We start from the raw sequence: 27451 nt of genomic DNA, 5'->3' as shown, positions 1-27451 counted from the left end.
GGGCTCACTTCTCCCCACTCTGCCTCCCGGGGCCGGCCGGCCCTCCTCTCTCGGCTCCCACCCTCGCAAACCTCTTGGCGCTCTCGGCTCCCACCCCGCCTCAAGGCCCCCCCTCCTCTCCACACTCCAAGGCCTTCCCCCTCTCCGGGAGACCCGCTTAAGGGGCCCGGCGCTCCCTCTCTGCTCCCCCCCTCCAGCATTCCGGGGGTCCCCCAGCTCCGGGATCGCCCCTCTCCGCTCTCCCCACTCCGCGGCTACCGGGGTTCCCCCCCGGCTCTCACGGGGGCCCCCAAACCGCTCTCGCCCCCCCCGCCATTGCCCAGCCACCGCCAGGACCTTTTAGCTGCTCTTCTTTGTGCTCCCGCTCGGCTCCTCCCTCGGCTGGGCCGCCGCTTTTGGCGGGTTTCCTCCTCCGGGATCCGCCCCCTGCAGCCCTTCCCCCCCGGACCAGCCCCCTTGGGCCCCCCTTGGGCCCCCCCCTTGGGCCCCCCTTGCCCAAGAAGTCTGATTATACAGACGAGCAATTGGTTTTAACCCACAAAACCCAAATGTATAACCCAGCACCCTGGGGCATGAACAAAGTGGTTTTCCTTGGGCCCCCCCCGAGTCCAAAGTAAAGGGAGAGGGAAAAAAAACCTGCTGGTGGGAGAGCTGTTGCAGTCTGGTCAGAAGTGGTGATTGCAGTCCAGTTGAGGGTGGTGGTCTCAGTCTGGTTGAGAGTGGTGAGCTGCAGCCTTCCTGTGGATACCACGAGTGGTGGAAAGGTTCTGAAACTCCAGGTTTATATATTCTCCAGTTCAGGCAGGAATGGTCAGTCGTTCCCTCAGAGCGGGGAATTCCATAAAAGGATGCTTAGTTCTTCCGTCAGAGCGGGGAATTCCATAAAAGGATGCTCAGTTCGTTCCCTCAGAGCGGCGAATTCCATAAAAGGATATGAGAATTCTAAGAGTGGGGAATTCCATAAAAGGGCATGAGGACAGGAACACCCCTCCACACCTCACAGACCCCCCCCCCCGACAACAGTTCCTGGGAAAATGGCATGGAAGGCCATAGAATACACACTTTTGGGCTACACCCATCCCGTGAGGAATCGGTCCCAGCTGTTCTAACTAGGACACTGTGTCCGTCATCGCTGCCATCATCATCATCATCGGCCTCGTGGCAGTCGGTGTCTGGAAGCTCCGATCCGGTAACTCCCGGGATGGGGGTCGGGAAGGGGCACGGATCCGCCCGGCAGCATTCCGGGGATCCTGTGCCACGGGTGCTGATCCCACTTTCTTTCCATAGGGAAATAGGAATAGAGACATTGGGGACAGGGATGGGGACATTAGGGACATTAGGGATGGGGACACTGGGAGCAGGTTGGGGACAGCAGGAATGGGCATGGGAACTCCAGGAATGGGAATGGGGACATTGGAAGCAGGTTGGAGTCACCAGGAATGGGAATTAGTACACCGGGAATGGGAATGGGGACATGGGAGACCAGGATAGGGATAGTGGGGACAGGAACGGGGACACTGGGAGCAGGTTGGCACAGCAGGAAGTGGGAATGGGGACAGGGATGGGAACCCCAGGAATTGGAATGGGGACAGGGATGGGAACCCCAGGAATGGGAATGGGGAGAGGGATGGGAACCCCAGGAATGGGAATGGGGATAGGGATGGGAACCCCAGGAATGGGAATGGGGACAGGGATGGGAACGTGTCTCTCCAGGAGTTGGTTCAATCCAAAGGTGGGTCCCTGGCTCGAGGCCACGGGAAGCCCCTTCTTTGGGAATGTCTGGGAACCAGGTGTCAGAGGTTTGAAAAGAGGTGTTGGAATTGTTTCCCAGTGTCCCCCCATTCCCATCTGTGTCTCCCGGGATGGGGTGGGTTGGAGCGGAGCCGCAGGCGCTGGGCAGGGGCAGTGGGGGGAGGGCGGCTCTCGGGGACACGGCGGTGGCCGCGGGGAGGGCGGGGGGTCCTTTGTTCGGGGGCTTTTGGGGTTTGTCCGGGACCGGACAGAGCAGGAGCTGATTTTGGCCACCTTGTTCTCTTTTCCTAACAGGAAGTTTTTTCCCCACGGGACACCTCGTGGAGAACGACCGAGAGAGAGAGAGAGAGAGCCCGACCCATCTGGGAGCGAGGTGTTCTGCTTTGGGGACTGCCCTGGGAAAAGGGACTCCTTCACTGCTGGCTGCGAGCACACGGGGCTGAGAGAGCTTTGAACTGCCGGGACAGTTTCTCCCCCCCACCTGGGGATTTGGGAATTTGTTTTGTTTCTTCTGAAATTTTTGGTTGCACCATTTGTTGTTTATTCAGATTTTGTTAATAAAAAGCTATTTCTTTTCCTTTTCCGCACTTCCACCTGAAGTCTCTTAATTTCTAAGTTGTAATCTTGTTTAACTAAGACCCAGTGCCCTCAGGGGGAGGAGGAGGAAAGGAGACCAAGAGGTGCTGTGGCCACTCAAACTGCAGAGGAACAACCTGTGCCAGTAGCAGCTGCCCCTCTACAGAAGAAATCCAAGACCAAATCAGCTCAGTTAGTGAGGGATGAAGGGGAAGCAGAGCCCTCAGAACAGGAGCAAGAGGCAGGGCCAGAGATAATCACCAGATCCCCATCCCCAGATGAGCTGTGAGAGATGTGAAAAGATTTCAGCCTCCAGCTGGGAGAACCCCTGCTGACCTGGCTGCTCCAGTGCTGGGATATCATGGCCCAGCATATGGAACTAGGTGGGAGTGCAGCCAAGCAACTGGGATCCCTGTCCTGGGATGTTGGGATTGACCAGGGGAGTGGGAAGAGGACAGAGAGGGGATGAGAGCTGGGTACAGGCTTGGGAATTGCCAGGAGGGCTTTTGAAAGGAGCGTAGGGGAAAGGGATGTCTAAGAAAAAGTCCCTCAGGAGAGGGAAGCAGAGAGGCTGAGTTTTGACCCCAGCACAAGGGTCTGCAGAGCAGAACAGAGAATATGCCCACAGAAGATTCTTGTGCGTCCGTCTTTGCAGTTCTGACAGGCACTTCTTGTCACAGTCTGTCCTCTCCACTCCAGAATAGGCCCTGGCAACCAAAGAACCAACACCCCACACCATAGTGCAGACCAGCCCATGTGCTTTGGGCCCTTTTGTTGTCCTGTCCATTCTGGACTATCCTCTCCATTCCGGAATGGCCTCTGGAAACCAAAGAACCAAGCCCCCACCATGTGACAGTTCAACCCCATCTGTGTGCCAAGGGCTCCTTTGTGGTGTCACAGCCTGTCCTCTCCATTCTGGAATAGCCCCTGGAAACCAAAGAACCAACACCCCACACCCCCACAGTGCAGCCCCACCTGTCTGCCACGGGACTCTTTGGGATGTCACGGCCTTTCCCCCAGGAAAGAAAGCCTGGAACCTTTGGGTTTCAGATGCAGTTGGGGGGCCACCCTGGGCACTCCACGGGCAGCAAGAGCTTTCTGTCCTGGCTCTTTTTGTCTGGCAGGAATCTTCAGCTGTGTTCAGTTTGGGCAGTCAGACTGGCAATTTCAGCGCAGGGCTCCTGCAAGTGAACGACAGCCCTTCCCTCCAGGAAAGAAACCCCTTACCCTCGGTCTCTTCTCCTGTTCCTTAAAACACAACCTGCAGGGGAGCTTTCTGGGATCTCTTCTCTTGGGAATCGGGAAGACAGACCCACTCTCATGTTTAACACCTCAGGTAAAACCACCCTTTGAACACCTTTCCCAACCCTCCCCAACCTTTCCCAAAGCCCAGATTTTACAGGTGTCCTGTAATTATGGCCCAATCTCACCCAAGCCCACAAACCATGACAGAAACCTCTCAGCCTCACGCTGCCTCCTTCCCATTGCTGTGCCTTATGTGCAGGCAAAAGGCCTTAAAATCAAGTACCCAAAATTCACGGCCTGTTCTTTTTCCCAGAAAAGAAGACGTGGTGAACTCTCCAGACCAGGGGAATTGGAAGATCTCCCCAAAACTCCTTTGGTACACGCTGCAGGGCCAACAATTCCTCTGCTCTGCCCTGTCGGCGCTGCTTTGTCTCATCTGGGTCCCCAGAAACCGTCAGCGAAAGCTGGGGAATAAAATCTCTGAGCAGTTGGTTGGGTTCCAGAGGTGACCCTACTTCATTCAGCGCTGAAGGGACACAGGAATTGCTCTCTAACACCTGTACATCAGTTCTCAAAACTTTTAACTATTTCTACATTTTAGCAGACAAAAGAATTCCTGAACATTGGTTTACCAGTTCTCTGCAGGAACTCTTATTCTCTCTTCTATTGGCTCTCGATTTCTCACTTTGCATGATGCTTAGTCCACAGTTTTTGTCCTTTTCTTGTCTTTTCCCTGGATAAAGAGAGCCTCAGTAACTGTCTGTGTTAGTTTTGTCTTTGTCTCTGGTTTCTCTAAGGGTCTTTGTGGTTTATAAGTTCTGCCTTCTTGGTGTCCAGGTCTCAAAAATAGATTTCTCTGCCAGGTCTCTGACCACTGAAATATGGCAGGCCTTAAACTTTTCCTTTGTTTTTCTAACAAATGGCCATGGCCCAGAACTTGTCCATCATCCATTGTCTCTTGCCCCCATTCAATCTCCTGCCAGCAGTTTCTCCCCACTGCTGGGTGGGCTCCTTTGTCAAGCACTAGAACTTGTTGGGTAACAGGCCCAGTCCTGTTGCCTATTTTTGGTGGGGATCTGCAGGAGGGCATTGAGTCTTCCAGGAGCAAATTGGCAGAGGACCCCAAGCTGGCTTGCAGTGTGGATGTGCTGGAGGGCAGGAAGGCTGTGCAGAGGGACCTGGACAGGCTGGACCTCTGGGCCGAGCCCGTGGGCATGAGGTTCAAGAGTGCCTTTGGTGCCTTTGGGGCCTCTGGCCACAAGAACCCCCTGCAGCTCCAGGCCGGGGGCAGAGGAGCTGCAAAGGGTCCCCGTGGGAGAGGCCCTGGGGGTGCTGGTGGACAGAGGCTGAACCTGAGCCAGCGGGTGCCTGGGTGGGCAAGAAGGCCAAGGGCAGGCTGGCCTGGATCAGAAAGAGTGTGGCAGCAGGAGCAGGGCAGGGATTCTTCTGCTGGACTGGGCACTGGTGAGGCCACCCCTGGAGTGCTGTGTCCAGCTCTGGGCCCCTCAATTCAGGGAGAACCTTGAGGGGCTGCAGTGGGTGGAGAGCAGGGCAATGGAGCTGGGCAAGGGTCAGCAGTGCATGGCCTGTGAGGAGCAGCTGAGGGAGCTGGGCTTCTCCAACCTGGAGAAGAGGAGGCTCGGGGCTGACCTTCTCCCTGTCCACAACTTCCTGACAGGAGGCTGGAGCCAGGTGGGGGTCAGCCCCTTCTCCGAGGCAAGAGGCGACAGGACAAGAGGACAGGAGGACCTGCCTGTCAGGGGCTGTTTGTCAGGGACAGGAGCAGGACTTTTTGGAGAGAAAGAGGGATTAGGTATTGAAATGGGCTGCCCAGGAAGGTGGTGGAGTCACCGTCCCTGGAGGTGTTTAAGCAAAGACTGGCCATGGCACTGAGTGCCGTGCTCTGCTTGACGTGCTGGGGATGGGGCGTAGGCTGGACGCCGGTTGATCTCACAAGTCTCTGCCAAGCTCAGGGACTCTGGGCTTCTGTGCCACCCTAGCCTTTGGGGACAGCGTGCTGGTGGCTCAGAGGCTCCGTCCTTGCCTTGCCTTGCCCATCTGCTGGCTGCCAGGCAAGGGCCTTGTGACATCAGAGCCTCTGTGGAACAGCGCGGGGGCTGAAAAGTGTCAGTGCTGCGTCCCCGTGCCCAGAGCCTGGGCAGAAGTCGGCTGGCAGGGACGGGCAGAGACTGTGCAGAGGTGTCAGCTCGTCCCGCAGCAGCACCATGCCCAGCCAGGGCATCTCCTGGCTCCTCAGGCTCTCGGTGCTCCTGCTCTTGCCTGGCCCACTGGAGCCTTGCAGCCGTGCCACAGGTGCCATTGCTGAGAACCGGGGTTTGCCTTGGCTGGCCCCTTGCCAGAAAAGGCAGGAGAGGCTGGAGAGAGGGGAAGGAGGGGGGTCAGGCCGCTGGGATGGTGCCGGTGGGCCGTGAGCCCGAAGCCAGCAAGGCCTTGGGCCCACACGGTGTCAGGGGAGGACTGAGAGCCCCCAGGGAGGAGGAAAGCTGGGCAGGCCCCAAGGCTCCTGGGCCTCTTCCTTGGCAGCCCTTTGGCCAAGGCCCCGAGGCAGAGGTGGGGCTCAGCCCCTGCCCAGCAATGGGGCACAGGCTGAGCCCCAGGGACACCAGACCCAGGTGGCCTGAGCTCTTCTTCCTGCAGCGTCTGCCTGGGGCAGCCCAGCCAGGCCTGAGTCTCTGCAGGAGAGGCCAAGCCCAGCCAGAGAGGGCTCAGCCCTCTGAGGCTGCACTCACTGCAAAGGGAACAAAACATTGGCCCAGAGGACATCCTGCCCCCAAATGGAGAACTGGAAAGGTCAAGAAGAAAAAATCACCCCCCTCCATTAGTCAAGAAATGTTCAGACCTCTTTCCTAAAAGCATCCAGGACTCGGGTCACCCAGTTTTGTCTCTGACAAGGCTTTGCAGGGGCTGCTTGGGAAAGGGAAGCCCTGGGGCCCCAGTGCAGATGGTGGGGCTGCACTCTGGGGGGGTCGGCCTTTGGCTCTTGGCTTCCAGGGGCCCCCAGGAGTCAGTGAACCGGGCTGGGGACGAGGGGCAGGACTGGTTGGGATTGCCTCTGGGGCCTGGCCCAGAAAATGGAAGTTGATATCAATAAAGAGGCTATAATTTCGCTTGCAAGGTAAAACAAAGGTTTATTAATGCCAACAAGCAAAAGCGGCCAGCCGGGCGACCGGGGAGACCCTTGCTCCACCACAGTCCGCAAAATGGGGAACCGAAACAGCAACAATTATACCCTTTGTTGACACCACCCCCCAAAGTCATGTTCATAGTCCATTGGTGGGAGGTTCGCGGGCTGCTCCCTGCTTGGTTCCTCTTTCGCGGGCAGATCTGTGGTTGGCTCCTCCACTCGCGGGCATCTGCCGTTGCTGAGGGGCTTCCTCCAATGATTTTAAAGTCACTAGTCCCTATGAGGCCGTGGTCCTGGAATTTTCCATCGGGAGATGTCATCTAATCATAGGACTCCTCGTGGCTTGCCCCTCCATCTTAGTCCATATCAATATGCCTGTAATCAAACAGCTCCAAAAACACTGAGTCACTCTGCGTTGTGTTCTACAGCATACAAACTTGTGGTTAGATATTTCATAATCAGTCAACTCATGACTCTTAACAATGTGGTTAGTAAAATACAGCAACTTTATTAACCCCTTTGAGCAGCAAATTTCCTGGGTTTACTTATAACAATCCCCCCTCCTGATTTCCTCATAAATTTGCTGATCAAATCCAATCATTGCTTCTCTAGTTGCCTCTGAAAGAGAGGCTTGATCTTCATCAGAAGACCTTCTACTCATATCCTCATATTGTTGTTTTACTGTTAATAATTGTACTGTCTCAATCCTACTCTTAGCAAATGCGATAACTTTGTTGAGGATACATGGTCCAAAAATTAGAGAAGCGAACAACATTACCAGGGGACCTGCCAGAGTTGAGATCAAGGTTGTTAGCCAAGGAAACTGGTTATGCCAAGTGTTCAGCCAACTTTGTGTGGCTTCTTTTTCTCTTTTTCTTTGCAAAATTCCTTCACGTAATTTGGACATGGACTCTTTGATAACTCCCGAATGATTGGCATAAAAGCAACATTCTTCACCCAATGCCACACATAATCCTCCCTGTTGCAGAAACAGTAAATCTAGTCCCCTTCTATTTTGCAAGACTACTTCCGATAGGGAATTTAGGGAGGTCTCTAAGTATGATATAGATTTTTCTATTCGGTCCAAATCCCTATCAGCTGCTGTCCTTAGGGCAGTCAACCCATGACTTTGTTGTACCAGAGAGGCAACTCCAGCTCCCGTAGCTCCCAACCCCAAAATCATTGCAATTGTTACACTTACTGGTTCCCGTTTTTGTATTCGATGCTTGCTCATTTCCCAGAATTCATAAACAGATTCTTCAGAACGATATAACATGCGAGGTAATACAGTTATTTGAATACAAAATTCATTATTCTTTCTGAATGCGGAAACGGACACACATGGAACTAGACCTGTTTTAGAGCAAATCCACCATCCACCCTGATGTGGAATGACCCATTTATTCCTTCCCCCTTCCAATTTATTTACCCTGGTACCACATAAGTTTTCACTACTGGGGGAAACATTTCCAATACATGTTCCTTGTCCATTAATTTGAGACATAGTGAGACCTATTTCTTTTTCTCCCCATCTGCACTGACTTGGGTTATCTTCAGTGCTGAAATTGAAAGTGAGATTTAACCCTACTCCCTCATAAAAGGGAGGTCTCACATTATAACATAACCAACAAGATTCGGTCATATCCGGATCAGTGTAATTAATAGCTTTATATGAGGCCTCTACCATGTTTAGCATTGATCCTACTCCCCCATATGATACCTCGTCCTTTTTGACTGATTCGGTGGGAAAGATTTGGGTAGCCTTTGACTCCTGTGACGCTGGTCTGGTGAGGACTTTACTCTCCTTCTCCCTTTCTCTTTCCTGATTGTTATCTCTGGATTCTTTTATCTCCAGATTGGGTCCTAGAAACTGAGAATATGTCGTTAATGGCTGTTTTCTTATGGTCACATATTCACCTGGATCTGCGGACAGTCGATCTAACCTTACTCCCCATGTTCGGCCAGTTAACCATCCCCGGTCCTCATGGTTAAGAACTTGAACCTGCGAATATTCACAATTAGAAGGTTCATTAGGGAGTACAAGTCCTCCCAAGACGGGTGGAGTACAGTGTGGGGGTCCCCACTGCACTCGTAAGTACTTGTCTGGTCTCTCAGGTCTCCAGGCAGTAGCTATTGTTTCACAACCCCAATATCCACAGTGATAGTGCCCTGGATAATTACAGAAAGACTTCCCTGGATTAGAAGTTGGGCACCAATATGTGGCTCCTTTGTTAACTGTCACAGAAGGTTTCTTTCCTCCTTGTCCACATTCCTGGGGTATATTGACCATCAGCAAATCACACACTGTCACATTGAATCTAGGACTTATAGCGGTTATGACCTTCCTCACAACCTTAGAATCCTTTGACCTAATTATAGTCCATTCAAATGGTTGGTGGGCACATCCCAGAGAACTCACTAGAGTTATTAAACCAACAATTAGTAACCAATTTTGCCCCATTTTGTTTGAGTCCCTCCTCACCGTTTTCAGAGACTCTTGTTCTTTATTCCCCACACGCATATCTCTCTGCCTTCCTTCGTCTATTCCTGTGCAGGGAACAACGAGGTTTTTGAATTCTTCTCGGCAGCAGAGATATTCTTCAAGGGATAATTTAGCTCACTGAATGTTCGGACTGAGACTCGTCTACTTCAAGATTTTGGACTTGGTCAATTAACCCCAATAGATCAATATGTCTCCTTCTATTAGGTTTCTCCAATTTCCAAGAAAATCTAGTTCGGCATAACTCTATTAATGCTTTATTCCAATTGTTTTCATAAATTTCCCAAGTCTCTGGGACTAACCACTCCCAACCACAAAAGGCTTTTATTATTTCCGCTTTGGCTAATTGCTCCCTTACTGATTCGTCAGACCTTGTTCTGCACCTCATACAATAAGGTTGTCCCCTTATCGACACACAGCGCCATTTCTTACATTCACACAGTACCCAGCTGTAATGTGTGGACTCTGGATGTTTTATACAGGGTATTCCATGCGGGCTACGTCCCTCAGGTATGTCCGTTTCCACTTCACAGCAAAAGGGTAAAACTGTTTGAGTTCCTATGACCTTATACAGTCCTGAACCTCCAGTCTGTTCAGGTATCCTTTCTAAGTTCCAGAAGGGAAAATGCACTCTCCTTAGAGTCTGTCCTTGGGGTATCTGCAAAAAAGAATACAGGCTGGACCTTACTGCTTCTTCATCAAAGTCCATCTGCGGGCCGTACTCTTTCAAATTTCATCTGTAAATCTCCTGGATTCGAGGTCACTTTCCACTCTGGTCCTGTTACTGGTCCCTTCACTCGTGATGCATGGGTCCACCCTTGCTCAGCTGTCCTTATTGCGGTATCTGTAGTAAGAAGAACAACAAAGGGCCCCTCCCATTGTGGAGTTAGAGATGTTTCCTTCCAAGTTTTAATTAGCACTTGATCACCCGGTTGAATCTTATGGATAGCTAAATCTAAAGGTGGTCTTTGAGTCACTAGTCCCTTCTTTCTTAACTCCTGTCTCCTCCTCATTAACTCAATTACATACTCTCTTAGATGTGTGTCTTCAACCTCAGGATGGTCTACCGGGGTCCCGAACTCAAAAGGCATACCATACAACATTTCAAATGGTGAAATACCAGTATCTGCCCGAGGTTGAGTTCTGATGTACAGTAATGTCAAAGGGAGACACTTTACCCAATTCATCTTTGTTTCCAACATTAATTTGGTCAAGTGTTTCTTAATTTCTCCATTCATCCTTTCTACTCTCCCCGAACTCTGAGGGTGCCAAGGGGTATGATATTCCCACTTGGTACCTAGCAATTCTGTTATTCCTTTGATTACCTTTGAAGTGAAGTGAGTTCCCCTGTCTGAATCTATCACAGTGACCACACCATACCTAGGTACAATCTCTTCTAATAAGATTTTAGATACCACTTTAGCTGTGCACCGAGCAGTGGGAAAAGCTTCCACAAAGTGTGTCAGATGATCCACTAACACCAATAAATACTGATACCTCCCCACTTTTGGCAATTCGGTGAAGTCAACTTGAATTTTCTCAAATGGTCTTTTTGCTAATTCTCTTCCTCCTTTGATTTTATTCCTCAAATACCCTCTATTCACCTTCTTACAAGTCAGGCATCCCTCCAGGACCTTTTTAGCTATATCATACACTCCAACGCATACATATCTGTTCCCAAAATGATCTACCAAGGCCTGGGTACTCCAATGCGTCTGCTCGTGCAGCCTTCCCATAATCCTACGGGTAAGGCCCTTAGGGATTACTTCTCTCCCATCTGACAACAACCACTTTCCCTGTTCTTCCCTTGCACCGACTTGCAACAACTTCTCCTTCTCTTGATTGCTAAAAGATTTAGGAACTTGTTCACTTCCTGGCTCTTGTTCACTCACCACTAACAGAGCTGCTTTCTTTGCCTCAGCATCAGCTAGATTATTTCCTCTGGCTGTCATTTTCAATCCCCTCTGGTGACCTTTTACATACACTACTGCAATCTCTTTTGGACCTCTCAAAGCTCGCAATACCTCTCGAATCAAACTCTCATGAACCAACCCTTTTCCTTTCGCATTTGTCAGCCCTCTTTCTTCCCATATCTTCCCAAACGTGTGTACTACCCCAAAAGCATATTTTGAGTCCGTGAATACGGTCCCTATTTTCCCTTCCAACAATTGAAGAGATCTTAACAAGGCATAGAGTTCACATACTTGAGCCGACCAGGTGCCACACAAAGATCCAGATTCCCTGACTTGCAAGGTAGCTCCATCCACTATAGCATAGCCTGACCTTCTTTTTCCATCTACTACTCTAGACGAACCATCAATATAAAGTTTTTCACCTGTATCTAATTCCTCTTCCTCCAGATCCTCCCTAATTTTCGTCTGGAGGTTTATGACCTGGGTGCAATCATGTACCACACCTCCTTGAGGTTCACCATATAAAAACTGAGCTGGATTCTGCAAATGAGTTGCTTCCAACTCCAGCTTAGAGGTATTTAGCAGAATGCTCTCATATTTCAACAACCTGCTATCTGTCAACCACTTTTCTGCCCTCTGTTTTAATACTCCTCTGATATCATGAGGAGTGTACACCTTTAAATCTCCACCAAAAGTAACCTTCACAGTTTCTTCCACTAAAAGTGCAGTGGCCACTACAGCCTGCAGACAGGTAGGCCAACCTCTGCTGACTGGATCTAGGATTTTTGAATAATACCCTACAGGTTTCTTATGTTCAGCCCACTTCTGAGTCAATACCCCATAAGCTGTTCCATTCTCCACATTCACAAATAGATAAAAGGGTTTTCTGATGTCTGGAAGGCTAAGTACGGGAGAGTTCATCAAGTCTTCCTTTAATACCTCTAACTTACCCTCATCTTCATCAGTCCACTTTACCAACTTTTCTTTAGCCAATTTTTCGTATAAGAATTATACCTTATTACTATAGTTCTCTATCCATTGCCTACAATATCCCAAAAGTCCCAACATCTGTCTGATTTGCCTTTTGCTTTTAGGTGAAGGCATGGATAATACTCCCTTTATTCTTTCAGGATCTAATCCCTTACATCCTTTACTTAGCCAATGTCCCAAGTACTTTACTTTCTCCTCTGTAAACTGTAACTTAGTCTTAGACACTGTAAGGCCTTTGCCACCCAGAAAGTTCAGAAGCCTAATACTTTCTTCCCTTACAGTCTCCGCATCTTTCCCTGCTATCAGCAGGTCATCAACATATTGTACCAATACTGTTCCTTCCCTAGGTTTGAAGGACTCTAACAGTTTTTCCAAAGCCTGCCCAAACAGATTTGGTGACTCTGTAAACCCTTGGGGTAGGACTGTCCACCTTAACTGCTGCTTCCTGTGGGTGTCGGGGTCTTCCCATTCAAAGGTAAAATAGTTTCTACTTTCCTCTTTAAGAGGACAAGTCCAGAAAGCGTCTTTCAAATCTATTACACTGTACCATTGATGTTCTGAGGATACTTGGCTTAATAGAGTGTATGGGTTAGCAACCACTGGGAATCTCGTCACTGTTCTTTTATTCACTTCTCTTAGATCTTGTACCAACCTATAAGTCCCGTCTGGCTTTTTAACCGGTAAAATGGGTGTATTATGAGGGGACATACAAGGTTCTAATAACCCTTTTGCCAATAATCTTTCTATAATAGGATTAAGGCCCACTCTCCCTTCATTTGGGATCGGGTATTGTTTTACCCTAATAGGTCTATCTGGATCTTTTATAGATATTTCAAATGGCTCAACATCTATCCTCCCCACAGTCTCAGAAGTAAACCACACCTCTGGGTTTATTTTTGTCTCATCTTCTGCCGTAAGGGCATAAATTTTTACCTTTAGCTGTTGTTCTGAGACTTCTAAATTAATCCCCAATTCAACTATTAAATCTCTCCCCAACAGATTATACTCTGCTTCTGGAACTAACAAAAATGTTCCCAAGGCAAATTTATTGGAAGCCTCTATTTCAACGTTCTTAATTATAGGTACTTTAAAAGGCTCCCCTTTAGCTCCAATCACTTGAACTTTGTCGGATGAGATTACACATCCTTGAGGTAGTTGTTGTACAGTTGATCTCTCTGCTCCCGAGTCCACAAGGAACTCAATAACTTGTTGCTGAGGACCCACTTTTAATTTTATCAAGGGCTCTGTATTCTTTGGAGTCCCCAGCAGATAGAGCCCCTGACCCCCCTAGTCTTCTAAAAAAATCTGCTCGTCCCTCTGCTTCTTTTTGCAATTTTTCTGAATATGTCCCTTTTGACCACAATAATGACACTCAATTTCTCTGAAATTTACCTTCCTACTCCATCTTGGCTGTGCCTGATCATGGAGCCTAAAGGATTCTTTTCTCTCTTGTTCCCTGTTACTATTTTGTTCTCCTTTGATAGCTGCTACTAAAATCCGTGTCTGTCTCCTCTGCATATCTTCCTTTTTCTTTTGCTTCTCCTCCTCTCTTACCTCATCTCTCCTAACATACACCTCCTGCGCTTCTCTTAACAACAAATCCAAGCCTTTTGTTTGCCAGTCTCTATTCTTCTCTAACTTTTTCCTGATATCCTCCCACGATCCCTGGACAAATCTAAGTTTGAGTACCGCCTGTCCCATGGCATCATCCTCAGGATCCATTCCTGAATACAGCTGAAAACTCTTTCTCAATCTCTCCAACCAATCTGTGGGTGACTCGTCCTTCTTTTGATATTCCTTAAATGCTCTATCTATGTTCTGCCCTCTAGGGACAGATTCCCTTATTCCTTGCACTATCATGCCTCTTAGATCGTCCATTTTGGCCCTGTCATCCGGTCTCTGATTATCCCAATTAGGTTTCTCAACGGGCCACTTTGTCTCAGCAGCCGGTCCCTGCTGATGCCTCCTATCCCAATTTCTCATCCCAGCAACTCTAATCATCCCCCTTTCTTCTACCGTAAACAAGATGCCCAGTATAGCTTGCAACTCGTCCCAGGTATAGGTATTTGGTCCTAAGAACTGATCGAATCTTTCAGAAACCCCTATGGGGTCCTCTAGTAAATTCCCCATTTCCTTTTTAAAAGCTTGTACGTCTCCAGAGCTAAGGGGTACTGACACAAATCCTATCCCTCCTTGTCTTCCCGTCAAAGCGGTCTCACGAAGGGGGTATAACTGTGACTGTAGAGGGGGGTGTTCAGTTTTTCCATGAGTCGATGTCATGTCATGATTTAAGAACGACTCACTAGGCCTTTAGGCTGATAGAGGTGTAGAGGTAGATGTTAAAATGGTAGGCTCTCTCCCTTGTTTAGACAAAATGGCGGACTCCAGCCCTTGTGCAGGCAAAATGGCGGATTCCCGCCCTTGCTCAGGCAAAATGGTGGACTCCCGCCCCGTTGGACACAAAATGGTGGGTTCCCGCCTTTGCGCAGGTAAAATGGCGGATTCCCGCCCTTCTAATGGTAGAATAAAAATTTCCCGCCCTTGTGTGAGTGAAATGGCGGATTCCCACCCTTGCTCAGGTAAAATGGCGGGCTCTGACACTGTTGGAGCACTGGGTATCACTTTACTAGCTCCACTATATGGGGGAATATAAGGTGGAGGTGAACTCCGAAATTCAGGATCCCTACTAGAGTCCACTTGCTTCCCTTTTTCTTTTAGAGGAAATAACCGGGTAGGTGTACTAGCTCCCAGCCAAATAACGGCATATTGACTTTCCTCTAGACAATAGGGTCTCTTATCGCTAACATAATAATTCAGGATCTCACAAATCCAGCCTTCTAAGGTACCATAAATTGACCAATACACGCCATCTCCGATCTGTCTACCTCCCCACACTTCAACACAATAATAAATCAGCTTATCCCTCGACTTCCCGAGAGTATGTGGGTTACTATTCCAACTTCTCAACAATATTCCTAATGGGCTGTTTGCTGGAATGCCCTGCGACCTAGCCTCAAAGCCGCTTTCTTCACATCCTCTCTCCTCCAGAGGATCTATTTTCGTCTTGCTCACAACTCCACTTCCCTTTTCGGTAGATAAATCCCTAACACGGTTCCTTTCACTCTGGGAGCCGCAACTGCCTAGTACAGACTGTCTTTTCTCCCGAGGACACTTCTTCGCCATATAGATTTTACTCCCTAGTCCTTTTCCCCTCCGGGAACCACCAGACCTCAGGAGTTGTTCCTCATCAGAGGACCTACCTGGCTGCTCTACTGTACAGCCACCCATGGGTGGGGAAACCTTGCTCTTCCCCGAACCCATCTTCTGGGGTGCCTTCTTTCACACACGCACTCACTCAAAACACAAACGCTTCCCCGTGGTCGTGGTCTGCTCCCTCGCGGGCTACAAAAACTGCACTACTGAGGGGTCCACAGTCGCTTCGTTCTCAGAGAACGCCTCAAGCAAGCACACCCCAGGACCCCCTCCCAACCGCCAAGGGGGTATGCTATACTCACCTCTCCTCGGATGAGTCTTCGCTCTTTCTGGCAGCGTCACTCTGGACACTGGAGCGGACCCTCCCCAACCGGACAAACCACAGCCTTTGATCGGCTGTCGCCCTCAATCAGAGCTCACCACAAATCCTAGCTACCCTTGAGCTAGACGTTGTCCGGACCCGCATGCAGAGATTATGGAGACCTGCAGAAACCCAATTCCTTTTGCTTGTTTGCCTTAATAAACTGGTCGGTATGGAGAAGCTGAATAATAGAATCTCCTAGGGTCGTCCAAAATGGGACGGGGGCGCCCTCCCCAGAGAGTGTTTCTATCACTCAGGGGGTCTCCATCCGAGTCACGGCACCAATTGTAATCAATAGAATGAGGCTATAATTTCGGTTGCAAGGTAAAACAAAGGTTTATTAATGCTAACAAGCTAAAGCGGCCAGCTGGGCGACCGGGGAGACCCTTGCTCCACCACAGTCCGCAAAATGGGGAACCGAAACAGCAACAATTATACCCTTTGTTGACGCCACCCCCCCAAGTCATGTTCATAGTCCATTGGTGGGAGGTTCGCGGGCTGCTCCCTGCTTGGTTCCTCTTTCGCGGGCAGATCTGTGGTTGGCTCCTCCACTCGCGGGCATCTGCCGTTGCTGAGGGGTTTCTACCAATGATTTTAAAGTCATTAGTCTCTATGAGGCCGTGGTCCTGGAATTTTCCATCGGGAGATGTCATCTAATCGTAGGACTCCTCGTGGCTTGCCCCTCCATCTTAGTCCATATCAATATGCCTGTAATCAAACAGCTCCAAAAAACACTGAGTCACTCTGCGTTGTGTTCTACAGCATACAAACTTGTGGTTAGATATTTCATAATCAGTCAACTCATGACTCTTAACAATGTGGTTAGTAAAATACAGCAACTTTATTAACCCCTTTGAGCAGCAAATTTCCTGGGTTTACTTATAACACCAACAGCTAGAATTTTTTACCGAATGGAGTGCCAGTTGTGCTACAGGAGTTGCAAAACCTAGGCAGAAAGGACACCCTCTCTTTGGTGTTTCTGTTGACATGCTCATGGGTTTTGGTCAGTACAACAGTGCATATTTGCAAAATCAGTTTCCAAATGAGGTATTAAAAACTAGTCAGGAATTGGCTTATAAGTCATTGCTTATGATAAGGGATGCAAAGTCAAGACTCCCATGTATTTCAATTGAGCAAGGACCCTCGGAACCGTACAATCAATTTGTAGATCGTTTAAATGAGTCAATAGATTCAGATCCAGACATAGATGATAACATGAAAGCAAAATTCTTAAACATGCTGGCCTATTATAATGCTAATGAAAATACAAAACAGGTTTTGGGTACACTACCTAGGAGTCCCACTACAGCCCAGTTTTTAGAAGCTGCTGAAAACATGGTCCAACAAGAGAAAGCAGCCTATTCAGCTGATGCTACAACTGCAGCTATAAAACCCCTTTTGTCTGTGGAGACTGACACTTCTTCAGATTCAGACATAAGTTCTGATGATGATGAAGAAAATAACGCTGGAGTTTAGAACAAATCAGCAACATTCCCAGAATTTTTTCAGAATTATTAAATAATAGAATTAGTATAGTGGAGTTTGTTATAGAATAAAGCTGTTATAAGTTTAGAATTATTAACATAAGAGTATTTAGTAAAGAAATCAGTGCTTTACGAATTTTTAACACACTTTCGCACAAAGAAAAGGGGGAAAAGAGAGATATCAGTTTTCCTCTATTGACTTGCAAAAGTGTTTCATATGTTTTAAGTTTTTTGTGCACAGGTGTTCTCTGAGTATCTGCACATAAATGAAACCCTGGAAAGAAGCTGGTTCTTCAAAACAAGGCTGATGTTGTTGCTGTTGTAGGTAACAGTGAATTACCAAAAGGGCACAGTATTCAGTCTTATTGAGAGCACAATTTATGAGCACAATTTTTTGATATTTCTAAAGCACATAAGTAAGTTAGGAAGCACATAATTATAGAGGTTTAGAATTCAAGAAAGTGTGTTGTGTGAACTTTAGATTATTCACTATATATTAGTAGAAGAAAGTTTATCTATTTGGTTAAGAAGCTTTAACATCATAAGGTACTAAAGAATTATAACTTTTTAGCTCATAAAACACAGTGATATGGAATTCAAAAGTATGATTGTGTGAATGATTGACAGTGGCCACTGTGAGAGTTTGTATGTTTGCATGTGTGTGTGAATGCATGATGATTAATGTGTTTTGATCCAACAAACACACAAACATCTTCAAATACAGAAGACACATAACAAAAATAAATGGAGTTCCATTTCCAGAAGTGTTTTATACTGAATAAAGATTTTCCAAGAATAAATCCTATATTTAGAAAAGCACTTTTAAGAAAATTTAAGAGCACAAACCTTGAAGTTATTAAGTTGTTAAGTTTGTTAAAGTACTATTATTGTTATATGTAATCATGTTTGTTGATATGTTATTGGTACAATAAGGAGTATTACAGAAATGCAAATCAAATTGTTCAAGAACAAAAAAGGGGATTTGTCGTAAGGCAAAAATTGTGTGAACAATTTTCTTTACATTTCTGTGTGTTTCACCTTAGCATGGCTGGGTGCAGATAGTAAAAAATGCTGCACCACTAATATGGCTGCAGGCCTTGTGCCAAGATGCCAAGGAGGAGTTTTTGGCAGGTGAATAAAGTTTTCTCATCTCCTATGACCACCTGTTGTGGTCCAATTAGCAGTGAACAGCAGAGTATGTTTTCCTTATGTAACCAATGTAGTGTGAACAAGAAGCTGAGCGTCATGAGCACTATATAATCTGTCTTTTTCCTAATAAATCCGACATTTGCCTGATCATATTGATCCTGGAGCAATCTGTCCATACCCTTCCATCGACACCCATTCCCATTGCATGTATTCCCATTCCCATTCCAGGTGTTCCCATCCCAGTTCCTGGTGTCTCCATTCAATTTCCTGGTGTCCCCATTCCCATTCCTGGTGTCCCTAACCTGCTCCCGGTGTCTCCATCCCTCTCCCCGGTGTCCCCATTCCCAATCCAGGTGCCCCCATTCCCAGTTCCTGATGTCTCCATTCCCATTCCTGTTGTTCCCAGTCTGCTCCCAATGTTCCCATTCCCATTCCAGGTGTTCCCATTCCCATTCCAGGTGTCCCCATCCCCATTCCCCTTGCCCCCATTCCCATTCCTGGTTCCCAGGGAGGAACTGCCGGATGCCAGAGGACGAGCTAGAATTTATTGCCCAAAGTAGGAGATTTTCATACCAAAATTAACCCCTTGGTGATGTCACCAATGTCCCTGTGATGTCACCGCTGTCCCTGTGATGTCACCAATGTCTCAGTGATGTCACCAATGTCCCTGTGATGTCATCGATGTCCCTGTGATGTCACCGCGGTCATTTCCCCTGCTGGTTTACCTTTAAACCAGCACACCAGGGCTGTGCCCAACGGGGGTCCCTGTGGATCATCCAACGCGGGTCCTCCCATGGCTGATGGAGTTGGAGCAGCGGCCGAAGCTCTTCCCGCAGTCGGGGCTTCTCTTACCGGTGGGTCCGTTGGTGGGAGGAAAAGGCAGAGCTGTCCCTGAAGTTCTTCCCACACTCCCCACACTTGTGAGGCCTCTCCCTGATGTGGATGGGAAGGTGGGTGTAGAGGGTGGAGCTGTCCCACATTCCCTACACGTGTAGGGCCGTTCCCCAGTGGGGATGTGCTGGTGGCTGAGCAGCTTGGTGCTTGTGCTGAAGCTCTTCCCACATTCCAAGCACTTGTAGGGCCATTCCCTGGTGTGGATGCAACGGTGTTTGCAAAGGCTGGAGCTGTCCCTGAAGCTCTTCCCACACTCCCCACACGTGTAGGGCCGTTCCTCACTGTGGATGCGACGGTGGTTGCGGAGGGTGGAACTCTGCCTAAAGCTTTTCCCACACTCCCCACACGTGTAGGGCTGTTCCCTAGTGTGGATGCGACGGTGGGTGCGGAGGGTGGAGCGGTCACTGAAGCTCTTCCCACATTCCAAGCAGCTGAAGGGTTTCTCCCTGCTGGGAGGCTGCTCAGGGACCACCAGCTCGCAGCTCCGCCTCAAGCTCCGGCCGCCTTCCCGGCACACGCTGGCTCTTTCCTCCTCACAGCCCCCTGGGCTGGCTTTGGAGCCCCTCCTGCGGGGGCATCTCCGGCCCTTTTCCTCCCCACTGCCTTCCTGCGCCGGGGAGCCCTTCAAAACGGCCTCTCCCACCAGGCTCTGCCGGGGGGATTTGTCCTCCGCGCTCTCCGGCCTCACCTCGGGGCCTGGGGCAGGAACCAACAAGGACACGCAGGGGATTTGCCTCCGGCCCACAGGGAAGCCCAAGGACATCCCCCCAACTCCGGCCCCGGCAGGACGGCCACAAAAGACAAAAGACCCACCCAAAGGGGCACTGACTTCCTCCTCACCTGCCTGGGGGGCCCAAGGCATCTTCCTCTTCCTCGCAGCCTCCTCCTCCATCCGCCCAAGCTTTGGGAAGCAGAAATCCTGCTGGGGGGGAAAACAAGGGGTGAGTGTGTTGTCTTGGGGGTTCCTCCTGCCCAAGTCCAGCTCTAGGACTCACCGGGCATCTTGTGTCCATAAAAACCCCCAAAACAACAATATTCAGCCAAAAAACCCCTCCAAGGAGTTCCCCCTCTCTGCTCTCTGGGGTTAGGGGGGTCCCCCCTGTCTGGTCTGATGGCACTTCTGCCTGCATTGGGGGTCCCCCTTCTCCGGGCTGCCGGGGGTCCCGCGGCTCCGGGGGGTTCCCACTCTCCGGGGTCCCCTTGAGTGTTGCCAGGTGGGTCCCAGGGCTCACTTCTCCCCACTCTGCCTCCCGGGGCCGACCGGCCCTCCTCTCTCGGCTCCCACCCTCGCAAACCTCTTGGCACTCTCGGCTCCCACCCCGCCTCAAGGCCCCCCCTCCTCTCCACACTCCAAGGCCTTCCCCCTCTCCGGGAGCCCCGCTTAAGGGGCCCGGCGCTCCCTCTCTGCTCCCCCCCCTCCAGCATTCCGGGGGTCCCCCAGCTCCGGGATCGCCCCTCTCCGCTCTCCCCACTCCGCGGCTACCGGGGTTCCCCCACGGCTCTCATGGGGGCCCCCAAACCGCTCTCGCCCCCCCCGCCATTGCCCAGCGACCGCCAGGACCTTTTGGCTGCTCTTCTTTGTGCTCCCGCTCGGCTCCTCCCTCGGCTGGGCTGCCGCTTTTGGCGGGTTTCCTCCTCCGGGATCCGCCCCCTGCAGCCCTTCGCCCCCTGGACCAGCCCCCCTGGGCCCCCCTTGGGCCCCCCTTGGGCCCCCCTTGCCCAATAAGTCTGATTATACAGACAAGCAATTGGTTTTAACCCACAAAACCCAAATGTATAACCCAACACCCTGGGGCATGAACAAAGTGGTTTTCCTTGGACCCCCCGAGTCCAAAGTAAAGGGAGAGGGGAAAAAAACCTGCTGGTGAGAGTGGTGGTGCAGTCTGGTCAAAAGTGGTGATTGCAGTCCAGTTGAGGGTGGTGGTCTCAGTCTGGTTGAGAGTGCTGAGCTGCAGCCTTCCTGTGGATCCCACGAGTGGTGGAAAGGTTCTGAAACTCCAGGTTTATATATTCTCCAGTTCAGGCAGGAATGGTCAGTCGTTCCCTCAGAGCGGGGAATTCCATAAAAGGATGCTTAGTTCTTCCCTCAGAGCGGGGAATTCCATAAAAGGATATGAGGATTCTCAGAGCAGGGAATTCCATAAAAGGATATGAGGACAGGAGCCCCCCCCCACCTCGCAGGCCCTCCCCCTCCCCCCCCGACAACAGTTCCTGGGAAAATGGCATGGAAGGCCATAGAATACACACTTTTGGGCTACACCCATCCAGTGAGGAATCGGTCCCAGCTGTTCTAACTAGGACACTGTGTCCGTCATCGCTGCCATCATCATCATCATCGGCCTCGTGGCAGTCGGTGTCTGGAAGCTCCGATCCGGTAACTCCCGGGATGGGGGTCGGCAAGGGGCACGGATCCGCCCGGCAGCATTCCGGGGATCCTGTGCCACGGGTGCTGATCCCACTTTCTTTCCATAGGGAAGAGGGAGGGGAATGGATACGACCCCGCGCCCACCAGTGAGTCCCAGCAGCGTGTGTGGATCCAGATCCTCTGTGCAGGGATCCCAGGATGGATGCCGGGATTCCAGAGGGGAATGGGGGCCTAATGGCTGGAGTGGGATTGGAAGGGGATTGCAGCTCAGGGCAGGATTCCAGAGTGGGATCAGGTGGAATTGTGGACTGGGATCAGGGCTGGATTCTGGAGTGGGATTGGGGTGGGATGGATGGAGTGGGATTGGGGTGGGATGGACAAAGCAGGATCAGGTGGGATTCCGGAGCAGTTCCTACTCTCCCTGGGCTCCACAGCCAGATCCATCCCCTAGGATGGGAACAGGGACATGGTGACTCATTTCCCCACTCTCATCCCAGCAGGAATCACGGCCTGAGCAATCCTGGAGCTGGATCCGCCCCTTCCCTCTCCCTGCGGAAAGGCAGGAGCTGCTGGCAGAGCTCATCCCGCTGCTCCCACCCACCCCGGCCCCCCTGCGGCTCTTCCCCATGGATCAACTTCCTGCTTTTTCCCGTGTGAAACCCAGGACCACAATTATTCCTGAGGCTTTAATTTGGGTGTGAAAATCTCCTGCTTTGGGCAAGAAATCCTGGCTCCTCCTCCGGCATCCGGCAGTTCCTCTGTGGGAACCAGGGATAGGAATGGGGACAGGAGGGTTGGGATAGGGACACTGGGGACAGGGATGGGGACACTGGGAGGAGGTTAGGGACAGCAGGAATGGGCATGGGAACTCAAGGAATGGGAATGGGGACACTGGGAGCAGGTTGGAGTCACCAGGAATGGGAATTGGGACACCGGAAATGGGAATGGGGACATGGGAGACCAGGATAGGGATAGTGGGGACAGGGATGGGGACACTGGGAGCAGGTTGGCACAGCAGGAATTGGGAATGGGAACAGGGATGGGAACCCCAGGAATTGCAATGGGGACAGGGATGGGAACCCCAGGAATGGGAATGGGGACAGGGATGGGAACCCCAGGAATGGGAATGGGGACAGGGATGGGAACCCCAGGAATGGGAATGGGGACAGGGATGGGAACGTGTCTCTCCAGGAGTTGGTTCAATCCAAAGGTGGGTCCCTGGCTCGAGGCCACGGGAAGCCCCTTCTTTGGGAATGTCTGGGAACCAGGTGTCAGAGGTTTGAAAAGAGGTGTTGGAATTGTTTCCCAGTGTCCCCCCATTCCCATCTGTGTCTCCCGGGATGGGGTGGGTTGGAGCGGAGCCGCAGGCGCTGGGCAGGGGCAGTGGGGGGAGGGCGGCTCTCGGGGACACCGCGGTGGCCGCGGGGAGGGCGGGGGGTCTTTTGTTCGGGGGCTTTTGGGGTTTGTCCGGGACCGGACAGAGCGGAGCTGATTTTGGCCACCTTGTTCTCTTTTCCTGAGAGGAAGTTTTTTCCCCACGGGACACCTCGTGGAGAGTGACCGAGAGAGAGAGAGAGAGCCCGACCCATCTGGGAGCGAGGTGTTCTGCTTTGGGGACTGCCCTGGGAAAAGGGACTCCTTCACTGCTGGCTGCGAGCACACGGGGCTGAGAGAGCTTTGAACTGCCGGGACAGTTTCTCCCCCCCACCTGGGGGTTTGGGACTTTGTTTTGTTTCTTCTGAAAGTTTTTGGTTGCACCATTTGTTGTTTATTCAGATTTTCTTAATAATAAGCTGTTTCTTTTCCTTTTCCACACTTCCACCAGAAGTCTCTTAATTTCTAAGTTGTAATCTTGTTAAACTAAGACCCAGTGCCCTCAGGGGGAGGAGGAGGAGGAAAGGAGACCAAGAGGTACCGTGGCCACTCAAACTGCAGAGGAACAACCTGTGCCAGTAGCAGCTGCCCCTCTACAGAAGAAATCCAAGACCAAATCAACTCAGTTAGTGAGGGAGGAAGGGGAAGCAGAGCCCTCAGAACAGGAGCAAGAGGCAGGGCCAGAGATAATCACCAGATCCCCATCCCCGGCTGAACTGTGAGAGATGTGAAAAGATTTCAGCCTCCAACTGGGAGAGCCCCTGCTGACCTGGCTGCTCCAGTGCTGGGATATCATGGCCCAGCATATGGAACTAGGTGGGAGTGCAGCCAAGCAACTGGGATCCCTGTCCTGGGATGTTGGGATTGACCAGGGGATTGGGAAGAGGACAGAGAGGGGATGAGGGCTGGGTACAGGCTTGGGAATTGCCAGGAGGGCTTTTGAAAGGAGTGTAGGGGAAAGGGATGTCTAAGAAAAAGTCCCTCAGGAGAGGGAAGCAGAGAGGTTGTGTTTTCACCCCAACACAAGGGTCTGCGGGGCAGAACAGAGAATATGCCCACAGAAGATTCTTGTGCGTCCGTCTTTGCAGTTCTGACAGGCACTTCTTGTCACAGCCTGTCCTCTCCATTCCAGAATAGCCCCTGGCAACCAAAGAACCAACACCCCACACCATAGTGCAGACCAACCCATGTGCTTTGGGCCCTTTTGTTGTCCTATCCATTCTGGCCTATCCTCTCCATTCCGGAATAGCCTCTGGAAACCAAAGAACCAAGCCCCCACCATGTGACAGTTCAACCCCATCCCTGTGCCAAGGGCTCCTTTGTGATGTCACAGCCTGTCCTCTCCATTCTGGAATAGCCCCTCGAAACCAAAGAACCAACACCTCACACCCCCACAGTGCAGCCCCACCTGTCTGCCACGGGACTCTTTGGGATGTCACGGCCTTTCCCCCAGGAAAGAAAGCCTGGAACCTTCGGGTTTCACATGCAGTTGCGGGGCCACCCTGGGCACTCCATGGGCAGCAAGAGCTTTCTGTCCTGCCACCTTTTGTCTGGCAGGAATCTTCAGCTGTGTTCAGTTTGGGCAGTCAGACTGGCAATTTCAGAGCAGGGTTCCTGCAAGTGAACGACAGCCCTTCCCTCCAGGAAAGAAACCCCTTACCCTTGGTCTCTTCTGTTCCTTAAAACACAACCTGCAGGGGAGCTTTCTGGGATCTCTTCTCTTGGGAATTGGGAAGGCAGACCCGCTCCCATGTTTAACACCTCAGGCAAAACCACCCTTTTAACACCTTTCCCAACCCTCCTCAACCTTTCCCAAAGCCCAGATTTTACAGGTGTCCTGTAATTCTGACCCAATCTCACCCAAGCCCACAAACCATGACAGAAACCTCTCAGCCTCACGCTGCCTCCTTCCCATTGCTGTGCCTTATGTGCAGGTAAAGGCCTTAAAATCAAGTACCCAAAATTCATGGCCTGTTCTTTTTCTCACAAAAGAAGGCGTGGTGAACTCCCCAGACCAGGGAATTGGAAGATCTCCCCAAAACTCCTTTGGTACACGCTGCAGGGCCAACGATTCCTCTGCTCTGCCCTGTCGGCGCTGCTTTGTCTCATCTGGGTCCCCAGAAACCGTCAGCGAAAGCTGGGGAATAAAATCTCTGAGCAGTTGGTTGGGTTCCAGAGGTGACCCTACTTCATTCAGCACTGAAGGGACACAGGAATTGCTCTCTAACACCTGTACATCAGTTCTCAAAACTTTTAACTCCTTTTACATTTTAGCAGACAAACGAATTCCTGTCCATTGGCTTACCAGTTCTCTGCAGGAATTCTTATTCTCTCTTCTATTGACTCTTGATTTCTCACTTTGCATGATGCTTAGTCCACAGTTTTTGTCCTTTTCTATTCTTTTTCCTAGATAGGGAGAGCCTCAGTAACTGTCTGTGTTAGTTTTGCCTTCATCTCTGGTTTCTCTAAGGGTCTTTGTGGTTTAGAAATTCTGCCTTCTTGGTGTCCAGGTCTCAAAAATAGATTTCTCTGCCAGGTCTCTGACCACTGAAATATGGCAGGCCTTAAACTTTTCCTTTGTTTTTCTAACAAATGGCCATGGCCCAGAGCTTGTCCATCATCCATTGTCTCTTGCCCCCATTCAATCTCCTGCCAGCAGTTTCTCCCCACTGCTGGGTGGGCTCCTTTGTCAAGCACTAGAACTTGTTGGGTAACAGGCCCAGTCCTGTTGCCTATTTTTGGTGGGGATCTGCAGGAGGGCATTGAGTCTTCCAGGAGCAAATTGGCAGAGGACCCCAGGCTGGCTTGCAGTGTGGATGTGCTGGAGGGCAGGAAGGCTGTGCAGAGGGACCTGGACAGGCTGGACCTCTGGGCCGAGCCCGTGGGCATGAGGTTCAAGAGTGCCTTTGGTGCCTTTGGGGCCTCTGGCCACAAGAACCCCCTGCAGCTCCAGGCCGGGGGCAGAGGAGCTGCAAAGGGTCCCCGTGGGAGAGGTCCTGGGGGTGCTGGTGGACAGAGGCTGAACCTGAGCCAGCGGGTGCCCGGGTGGGCAAGAAGGCCAAGGGCAGGCTGGCCTGGATCAGAAAGAGTGTATATAAAAAGTATATAAAGGTATATAAAAGGTATATAAAGATATATAAAAGGTGTACATAACCAACATAGAAATGGAGCTCTATAATATAATATGATTGACTTATAAAAAGTCGTGATAGAACTGTAAAAGAAGAGGTGTGATGCCTCAGAGCTTTTTGGGCTGCCCAGGGAGGTGGTGGAGTCACCGTCCCTGGAGGTGTTTAAGCAAAGACTGGCCATGGCACTGAGTGCCGTGCTCTGCTTGACGTGCTGGGGATGGGGCGTAGGCTGGACGCCGGTTGATCTCACAAGTCTCTGCCAAGCTCAGGGACTCTGGGCTTCTGTGCCACCCCAGCCTTTGGGGACAGCGTGCTGGTGGCTCAGAGGCTCCGTCCTTGCCTTGCCTTGCCCATCTCCTGGCTGCCAGGCAAGGACCTTGTGACATCACAACCTCTGTGGAACAGCGCGGGGGCTGAAAAGTGTCAGTGCTGCGTCCCCGTGCCCAGAGCCTGGGCAGAAGTCGGCTGGCAGGGACGGGCAGAGACTGTGCAGAGGTGTCAGCTCGTCCCGCAGCAGCACCATGCCCAGCCAGGGCATCTCCTGGCTCCTCAGGCTCTCGGTGCTCCTGCTCTTGCCTGGCCCACTGGAGCCTTGCAGCCGCGCCACAGGTGCCATTGCTGAGAACCGGGGTTTGCCTTGGATGGTCCCTTGCCAGAAAAGGCAGGAGAGGCTGGAGAGAGGGGAAGGAGGGGGGTCAGGCCGCTGGGATGGTGCCGGCGGGCCGTGAGCCCGAAGCCAGCAAGGCCTTGGGCCCACACGGTGTCAGGGGAGGACTGAGAGCCCCCAGGGAGGAGGAAAGCTGGGCAGGCCCCAAGGCTCCTGGGCCTCTTCCTTGGCAGCCCTTTGGCCAAGGCCCCGAGGCAGAGGTGGGGCTCAGCCCTTGCCCAGCAATGGGGCACAGGCTGAGCCCCAGGGACACCAGACCCAGGCGGCCTGAGCTCTTCTTCCTGCAGCGTCTGCCTGGGGCAGCCCAGCCAGGCCTGAGTCTCTGCAGGAGAGGCCAAGCCCAGCCAGAGAGGGCTCAGCCCTCTGAGGCTGCACTCACTGCAAAGGGAGCAAAACATTGGCCCAGAGGACATCCTGCCCCCAAATGGAGAACTGGAAAGGTCAAGAATAAAAAAGTCACCCCCTTCCATTAGTCAAGAAATGTTCAGACCTCTTTCCTAAAAGCATCCAGGACTCGGGTCACCCAATTTTCTCTCTAACAAGGGTTTTTCCATGGTTCCACTCAATTCCCAGCCTGCCCAGTGTTGGAGAACATAAAGCTGAGTGGGAACAATTTCAAGCATGGCGCAGAAGTTACAACCCCGGTTACATCAAAACTCCTCCCCTCCTTGCCCGGTTACCTAATCACATTC

The 27451-nt window shown here is 51.0% G+C and overlaps 1 protein-coding gene across 26 annotated transcripts in view; it reads left to right on the top strand.

Moving 5' to 3' along the window:
* The window catches only part of LOC127464162 (class I histocompatibility antigen, F10 alpha chain-like), a 111338-nt gene that overhangs the window by 46538 nt on the left and 37349 nt on the right, over positions 1-27451 (top strand). For 2 of the 26 annotated variants that reach the window (XM_051774355.1, XM_051774347.1), the window contains exons 5-6: positions 21521-21596; positions 21695-21733. In XM_051774355.1, coding sequence (XP_051630315.1) covers positions 21521-21596; positions 21695-21733 — 115 coding nt within the window. Of the gene's footprint in view, positions 1-1113; positions 1190-21520; positions 21597-21694; positions 21734-22084; positions 22325-27451 lie in introns of those variants that run through there. The other 24 variants (XM_051774356.1, XM_051774348.1, XM_051774359.1 and 21 more) reach the window with 20 other exon arrangements.

Source organism: Manacus candei, unplaced genomic scaffold, assembly GCF_025592945.1.
Source record: "Manacus candei isolate 608988 ecotype Guabito, Panama unplaced genomic scaffold, ASM2559294v1 h1tg000197l, whole genome shotgun sequence".
Taxonomy (NCBI): Eukaryota; Metazoa; Chordata; class Aves; order Passeriformes; family Pipridae; genus Manacus; species Manacus candei.
The sequence above is the reverse complement of the archived record's forward strand: the minus strand, read 5'-3'. Positions and strand labels throughout refer to the sequence as shown.